The sequence below is a fragment of the Belonocnema kinseyi genome, chromosome 7 (assembly GCF_010883055.1).
Source record: "Belonocnema kinseyi isolate 2016_QV_RU_SX_M_011 chromosome 7, B_treatae_v1, whole genome shotgun sequence".
In the NCBI taxonomy this organism is placed as follows: Eukaryota; Metazoa; Arthropoda; class Insecta; order Hymenoptera; family Cynipidae; genus Belonocnema; species Belonocnema kinseyi.
The window spans coordinates 113,973,400-113,981,913 of NC_046663.1; the positions used below are offsets into that span (position 1 = coordinate 113,973,400).

Below are 8,514 nucleotides of genomic sequence, written 5' to 3' on the forward strand. Positions count from 1 at the left end.
TTTATTGAACTACACGTAAAGCTCTGGAAGCATATTTTCCCAGTAGCAAATGTGTGCTACATCGAATGGGTCAACTCGAGCCTAACCTAGAGATAAATCTAAGCTAGCCGAACCTAACCTAACCTCACGAAACACAATTAAACTGATTGTGTTGTCCCGTTGTGTTTGCGGTACCGTTTGAATTAGCTGGGGCTTAACCTGCAAAGAGGTCAAACCTATCCTAACCTAAAAAAAACCTGACCTAACTTAATTTCACGTAACACAATTAAACTCATTGTGTTGTCCCTTGTGTTTGCGGTACCGTTTCATTCAGCTTCGGCTTAATCTAAATAGAGGTTTAACCTATCCTAACCTAACAAAACCTGACCTAACGGTACGGTTCTCAGTCTTAAATGTGTGCTATATTTAATAGGTTAACTCGATCTGAACCTAGAAATGAATCTAACTTAACAGAACCTAACGAAATTTTGCTTACGCAAACACAACTTAAATTAAGTGTTCCCGTTGTAACACAATAAAATTCATTTCATTGTACTATAGGCGGTTAAAAATTTAGACGCACATTACTCATTTGAAGAAACTTAGAACTACAAGTAGAATTGACCCCATTTCAATTAACCTGACAATGTTTGTATCAATTAAAATGTAGAACCATAACTTAAACATGCAAATGAATAAGAGTTTTTTTCAAAAAATTTTTCTCTGCTTTTCTTAAACTTAAGGGATATATTTATACTATCTTTCGTGTTTACATTTTATCTTGCTTTTTATTGTAATTAAATTGATTTATAGACGTACTTCAGTCTATTTTCTGCCTGCTATATCGTGTCCTTTTTTCTTCATTTGTAGGTTAAGATCGAGTTAACCTATTAAATATAGCGCACATTTAAGACTGAGAACCGTACGCTTACATAGCTACACGTGTGGTCGAATTTCATTCGGCTAGGTTAGGTTAGGTCAGGTTTTGTTAGGTTAGGTTAGGTCAGGTTTTGTTAGGTTAGGATACGTTAAAGCTCTATGTAGGTTAAGCCGAAGCTGAATGAAACGGTACCGCAAACACAACGAGTTTAATTGTGTTACGTGAAGTTAAGTTAGGTCAGGTTTTTTTAGGTTAGGATAGGTTTGACCTTTTTGCAGGTTAAGCCCAAGCTGATTCAAACGGTACCTCAAACACAACGGGACAACACAATCAGTTTAATTGTGTTTCGTGAGTTTAGGTTAGGTTAGGCTCGAGTTGACCCATTCGATGTAGCACACATTTTATACTGGGAAAATATGCTTCCAGAACTTTACGTGTAGTTCAATAAATTTCTGTTAATTTAGGTTAGGTGAGGTCAGGTTCTGTTGGGTAAAGTTATATTAAATAAGTTGATATCAGGTAAGGGTTGATCCTTCACAATTGTCGACATGTTTTTGGAGTGAAAATTTGCATCACTAGCATTATTTTGAAATTTATTTGCCTCAGTGCATGATTTTTTGTCATTTTTCGAGGTTATAGCTCAACCATGACGTGATGGGTCATTTTTGATACCGAATTTGAATTCAGCGCCCCAAAATCCATAGGAATACGTGTGTCTTGTTACCAGATCCGCACACTTATATTTTTTTGTGTGGCTATGTAATTTAAAATTCAACTATTTGATTGGAAATTAATTGTTTAAAATTCAACTTGTTGGGATGAACATTCTATCATCTTGGTAGACAACTGATTCGCATTTGTCACATCATCCTGGAAGGTTCAAGCTTTGTGTAACGAAGATGGGGAGGGGTGAAAAAAGTTTTCAAAATAGCGTAACGCAGTTTTTGAATGGTCCCAAAATTAGGAAACGAGTTATTAACGCCTGATAAACTAAAATTACGTCGGTTACGACTCCTGTTAATGAATTGACTTATATTCATTGGAATAAATTACAATTTTCTTAATTTTATGCTAAATCACCTGGATTTAAAAAAAACTTTTGAATTTTTGTGAATTTACTCGAACGTAGTCCAATAATTGATTTTCTTTGAATTATTGAATTCGAATGTACGATAAAATAGCTAGTGAATTATCCTGATTAATTCCCTGTATGATAATTTATATTGTAAATAATTCTCGTTTTTATATAATTTTTTTGTGTAAACTATTGGAAAATAAATATATATTTTAATTTGCTTTTAAACATGATTTAGTCAGTTATTCTAAAATTCTTAATTCATTAAAAATATCAAACTTACTATGAAAGTTCAACTTGTGAGTAGTGTCGCATATACAGAGTCTGGATTCTGAAGGAAACGTAAACACTGAAAAAGAATCGATTTATTAATATTAATTCTCGAAATATTAATGTACATTCAATAAATCTTCAAACAGTGTATGGAAACTAAATTTGTCACAAACAAAGCAGTGTGTCGCTTCTCGCTTAACAGGATACCTATAATTGCTTAATTCTAATTACCACTCCGATTCGTAGGAAATTCACGTAATTTATCATTTATATAGACACACCTCTGACACAGCCCTTCTCATAAATTACAACAAAAAACGCGAAAAAATAATGGTATGGGCAAGTAGAAAATATTCCACATTTCACTCGCATTAAAGATTTATCTCAGAGGAAAATTGAAGAAAAAAAACTTTATGTAACTAAGAATTGAATTTTTAGCCTATTTTTCCCTAAATTGGAAGAAATTCGCTTTTGGTTTGCAATAATCCTCTCAAGATATCTTTGCTGAAAATCTGAGAATTTGATGGTGAAATATCCACTGAGTTGCCCCCTCTTTACAAAATCTTGCATAACATACTTGAAGACCAGATTGATATTAGTCTATGCGATCGATGACAAAGGTAAATGCAACTTCGTTCCTGAATCTGGAATGTAAACCATTTCGCTCTTCGAACACGATTTATGCATGTAGCACTCGTACGCTGCTTTATTCGCCCGAACAATCAAGCGTTGACAACGTATAAACAAATCCCTTTGATATTCTCCAGTAATAATAGAGATAGAAAAGCAACGCTACTGCATTAAACACTGGGCATAACATTAGTGACATCAAATTACTTAATGTAAAATTATCCATCTGTCTTTCAGACAGCTCATTTATGTTAGCTCAGCTAACTATCCTGATAAGTTGAATCTATCAATTAATTAAAGAGCAACGTCATAACAAGAAAAATATAAATGATCTATAAAATGGCTTTAGCCGGTAAGACGTTTACAAAATTGAATTAAATATTTTTAATCCAGACAATGGCAAATTTAATACAACTAAACAAAAAATGTCCAGTCATTGTGATTTCATTTTCACTTTCAACAGTATTTGACTCGAAAAAAATAATAATTTGTTCTGGAATTTCTAATAAAAAAAAAATAAAATTATATTAAGTCTTTTGCAACATTTTTACATGATTTAAAATAACTTTTCTTCCTAAAAAGATCAAATGAATCGCGTCGACAAATCGTGTACGCCACCGCACCTGGTATTGCAGTGTAAAAGGAACCGAAGCTGTTGAGGATATTTCTTGACCTGAACTCTCCGGATAGAGTCTGATGTGTCCAATGCAGAAAAATTAGGCTTGTGTACGATTATACCGATGCTCTTTTATTCACGATGATTGTTTCATGTCGGCATGCTTATGTTGCAAATGGAGTAAAAAAAAAGGCTCTCGGTAACAGATCTTAATAAGTGAGTACACTTTACCGCGATTTTCAATCAGCACATATTGTCATCGCAAGTTTGAAATTGGACTACGTGATCGATGTGATATTATTATTTGGTTGTGACATCGCAAGAGTCCTTCGATGAAAGAATGAATGGCGCGGCAGGAAGAACTGCCCAGTTGCCACTAACTGAAAAGTTGCTCTGTGGCACGCTCCAAGTCCCAGTTGTACGATGAAAGAGCGACTCTCGCATTATGATCTTCAATACCCATGTCGGTTAAACGCCTTATCTTGTCATCCAGTTCTGGCATCGTCGCTGGACCTGCAATTATTGTTTATAAATTTTCTCTATAACTTTCCACGATTTGCATTTAAAACTGAACAAAGAAAATTAATCATTGCGATTTATATACATTGCTCATTATCTCAATTATGGAAAGGAAAATAATAATAATGAAAGAACTCGACAGGTATAAATCAGTTTTTAAATATTCTACTGAAATAATTTCTTAAAATAGGAAACGTTCAAAATCGAATACTGTTTATTCATATAAACTTAAAAATGAAAACTTTACAAATTAAACAATTTCAAAATTAAATATATAAAAATTTACAAATTCAATTTAAAAAGGGATATGAAAAAGGGATTGATTGGTCAAGGGAAGGAAAAGAACAGTTTAGAGAAAAGGTCAGAAATATCCAAATGGGAGAGGGAAATGTGGACGAGGAGATGGAAAAAATGATGGGAGAAATAAAAAGAGGATTAGAGTGCACAAACAACAATGAAGTTAGTAAAGGGGAGAATATAAGTGGATGGAATGAGGACTGTAAAGAGAAAAAAAAGGTCAGAAAAAAATTAAGAAAGTACAGAAAAGAAAAAAGTAATGGGGAAGAATAAAAGGAAAGAAAGAAAGAGTATATTGAGTTGTGTGATCAAAAGAAAGAGGAAGAGAATAAAAGATTTGAGGAAGAGGCGGAGAAGGCTAGGGCGAAAGAAGAGGTATGGAAGGTAGTAAATAGAGAAAGAAAAAGAAGAAAAAAGTAAACCAAGATATTGAAATGGTAGAATGGAAGAAATATTTTTCGGATTTGCTAGGAGGAGTAGAGAGAAAAGTTAGAAAGGGAGGAAAATATGGCAGCAAAAGAGATAAGGAAGAGGACATAACAAGGGAAGAAATAATCAAGGTTTTAGGAATAATGAAGGATGCAAGGGCATCTGGTATAGATGAAATTCCAAATAAAGTATGGAATTATGGAGGGAAGGAACTAGAGGAATGGGCATGGATAATGTGTAATCGAGTATCAAGAGGAGAGGGGTAGCCAGAGTTATGGAAAGAAGGAGTAATTATACCAATAGTGAAGAAAGCCAAAGGAGAGGAGGTGAAAAATCTTTAACCTCCTCTCCTTTGGCTTTCTTCACTATTGTTTCACTATTATTTCCCTATCATCATAGGGATGTGACGCTGCTGGCAACACTGTGTGAAGTATATGTAACTGTTTTGTCGGAGAGATTGAAGATAGAAGTTGAAGAAAAAAAGATCGAGCCACCGAATCAGACAGGGTTTAGATAAGGAATAGGGGTAATGAGCGTTTAACTAATTGGACCGAGGCCGAATAGAAAAATTTATGGTGAAAAAGGGGATAAGACAGAGATTAATAAAGAGAGTATCGGACATTCTTTAGAGACAAAATCAGGTTAAAGTTAGGAGAGCAAGTAGGAGATAGTTTCTGATTGGTGAGAGGAGTGAGGCAAGGGTGTCATCTGAGCCCACTTTTATTTAATATATTAATATCAGACTTGGAAGAAGAAATGAGGAGAAAAGGTTGAGGAGGAGTTAGAAAAAACAATTAATAGAAAGATGGAGGATGATTGAGGAATCAAAATACAATAAATCGTATAAGATGATAAAAAAGGAAGGAGTAACAAAATTTTTAGAAAAGGGATGGGGAGAGAGCAGGTGGACCAGAATAGCAAGATTTAGATTGTTGATTAAGATTCTAGGAGAGGATGGATTAAAAGAAGAATGAAAGAAGAATTTGGAGGGTGCTAGAGGAGCAAATGAGAGAGAATGAAAGAATGCATGTGAAAAAGGCAAATAGTGGTATAAAAAAGTGAAAGAAAAAGGAAATGGAAATTGCTTAGATTAGAAGCGTAAAGATTGTAAGTAATGGTAATGTAAGTGTTAAGTAGACTAAGATGCGTTTGCGTTCTCATGCTCTCTCTCTCTCTCCCTCGCTTGCACTCGAGCTTTCGTTCGCCTGCTCACTCGTTTGCTAATAAGTCCTAAATTGCGCTATCACAGGAAATAGAGACAAGGAACTAGATATAAGAATTTATGTAAATAGTTATAAATAATTGCAGTTCCAATTTGGACGAGGGGTTAACCACTTAAAATTTATATGAATAACTGAATTCAAGAATTTCAAAAAACCGAAAGAAAGAATGCACTCAATTTAAAGAATTCAAGATAATTCAAGTTGAGGAAGAGTTTTTTTTAGTACTGACGGTCTTCACTCTACTAGTGTTGAACGTTCCAGAAGCGTTCCAGCTTTATCGTTATTGTTATTTTTAATGACAAATATCTCATAAATCGTAAGAAACGTAAAAATGAGTGTGCTTTTTAAGTTATGAGTACCATGTGTACTATAATGTAATACGATATTCATATTATAATATGAATTATAATTATTACTTACTTTTCAGTAGCGTCAACTTATAAGTTGGCGCTACTGAAAAGTTCCAAACTAGCCTAAATCGACTCGAGGGTGAATAATAAGGTCGATGAGTAAACATTTGTTGACCTAAAATAACCAAAGTATCAGCGGTTCTGAGAGGAACTATTTTTTAATTCGGATTAGGATTAGGAACGGATTAGTAAATGGAGAAATAAGAAAATCACTCAAATTAATACACCGCTAAAAATAGACAAATTGTAAATAAGAAAACAACCCTGTGTCATGTTCTGATTTTTTCGGTACGTTTTTTTATCATTCAGGGTAGTTTCCGTATCTACTTTTATTTTTCGTGTTTTTCGACTCAGCCCTCTCTCTCTTGTGACAATTTGTGACCTTTCGGTGAACTCCAACCCCCATATTTTGAAATATGAAATATAAATGTAATTTTACATTATCGTTAATCAAACAATGAATAACGAGCTAAAATTATTTTAAACTAATATGAGAATACTTTTCGTTAAATCTTAAGATATTTTTTTTTATTCTAAAACGTTGAAAACTTAGATGGCAGATCAATTTTACAGATTAACTTAGACGGTGGCCTTATAAGTTACTAATTTTTGTTGTGTCGATAATATTGGCCATAAATATTGCAACTGATTTGTATGCACACTCTCTAGTGCCAGAAACATCCAAAGCTTTAGCACGTTTCGCATGCAATCACTTCGAAATCAAGTCGTCTACTTCTCAAAAAAAGGATACGTACGCGGAGCGCTTCCCTCATCGCTGTATGAACAAGCTGCACACGAAAAGGAGGAAGCGAGATTAAAACAAAACGCGGAAAGTAGGCAGGATCATCCTTGAGAGATTATCGCGATTTCAGGACAAGAAGGAATATCAATATCCAGGTTTCTCCTAGGCCCCAAGACCTGGCTGAATTGGATACCTCCTTTCAAGAGGATATTTCGGAAGTGTCCGATCACTGGAACCAGAAGATTGAATAGGCGAGACAGAATATGTGTCGTATTTAGTTTGTGATTGACTACATAACATCTGGTAGACCATTCACGAGAAGGATCGAAAGTTCACCCAAGAAATGAGGATCTATAATCACACACTGAGCAAGTCAAAGCTGATAACAATACATCAGCATATTGTTGAGAAAATACGGGTGTTACCTGAGACAAGGAAGAGAATACAGAAGAGGGAGGGATGGGTAAGGAACAATCAACAGTTTCTCGCTGACCAATTGCGCCTCTTCAGCGATCTCCCTGTTTCTGACAAAAATCAACACAAGCACAACGAGGTAGAGACTCATAATATCATCCGCTTTAAAGAGTTTTGCGACAACCTCATAAAATCTGAGGAGGAATGTCCATCAATCACTGTCGAAGAGGTAAAAAAAAGCACTTAGGGGCTAGAGAAATTTTCCCAGCAGGACCAAATGGTATCAAGAACTTCTGTTGGAAGAAGTTTACTTCTACACACCAGCATCTGGCCCGCCTATTCACCTCATATTTGAAATCGAAAACGCCAATTCCGCAGTCGCTGGTGTTTTGGACGCACTATACTCCTACAGAAAAAAGGGAACTTTTCCAAACGAGAGAATTACAGGCCAATAACTTGTTTGAACACACTGTATAAGATCTTTATAGGTATCCTTAACAACAGGGTTGTTCGAAAAATTGAACTTGAGTGAAGAGAGATGTATGAACGATGGCCTGGATTGACTACCGGAAAGCTTTCGATTCAACCTCTTATAGATTTATAATCTGTCTGTTGGAAAGATTGAAGGTTCATCCACACATGGTGAGATGCATAGAGAGATTTGAAAAACTAGATTTACTATCTCATCTGGATATGATCGTGTAACATAGAAAATAACCTTCCAGAGAGGCGTTTTTCATGGCGATACCATGAGTACTCTGATCTTTTACATCACACTACTGCCTCTATCTCTCGCACTTCGCAATTCTCCTAGATACTAGCGACACTAATTATCGTAAACCACTCATGTATTTTACATGGATGATCTAAAGATATATGCTTTTGGTGCAAGCAAATTTCAACTTACTTTAAATATCGTCAAGGGTTACACAGAAGAAAGAACCATTACCATGGTTCTACTTGGAGCCGGTGTTATATTTATAGATGGCAGTTGCGCACAGTGGGACCCTGTGGTGGATGTTTAGCC

At 35.1% G+C, this 8,514-nt stretch overlaps 1 protein-coding gene across 1 annotated transcript in view; it reads right to left on the reverse strand.

Moving 5' to 3' along the window:
• Window positions 1-2,306: 2,306 nt before the first annotated feature.
• Window positions 2,307-8,514, reverse strand: part of LOC117176965 (ubiquitin-conjugating enzyme E2-22 kDa) — an 11,147-nt gene continuing 4,939 nt past the window's right edge. Inside the window, exon 5 of the mRNA XM_033367393.1 lies at window positions 2,307-3,966. Within this exon, the coding sequence (XP_033223284.1) occupies window positions 3,830-3,966 (137 nt within the window). The 3' untranslated portion in view covers window positions 2,307-3,829. The remainder of the gene's footprint in view (window positions 3,967-8,514) is intronic.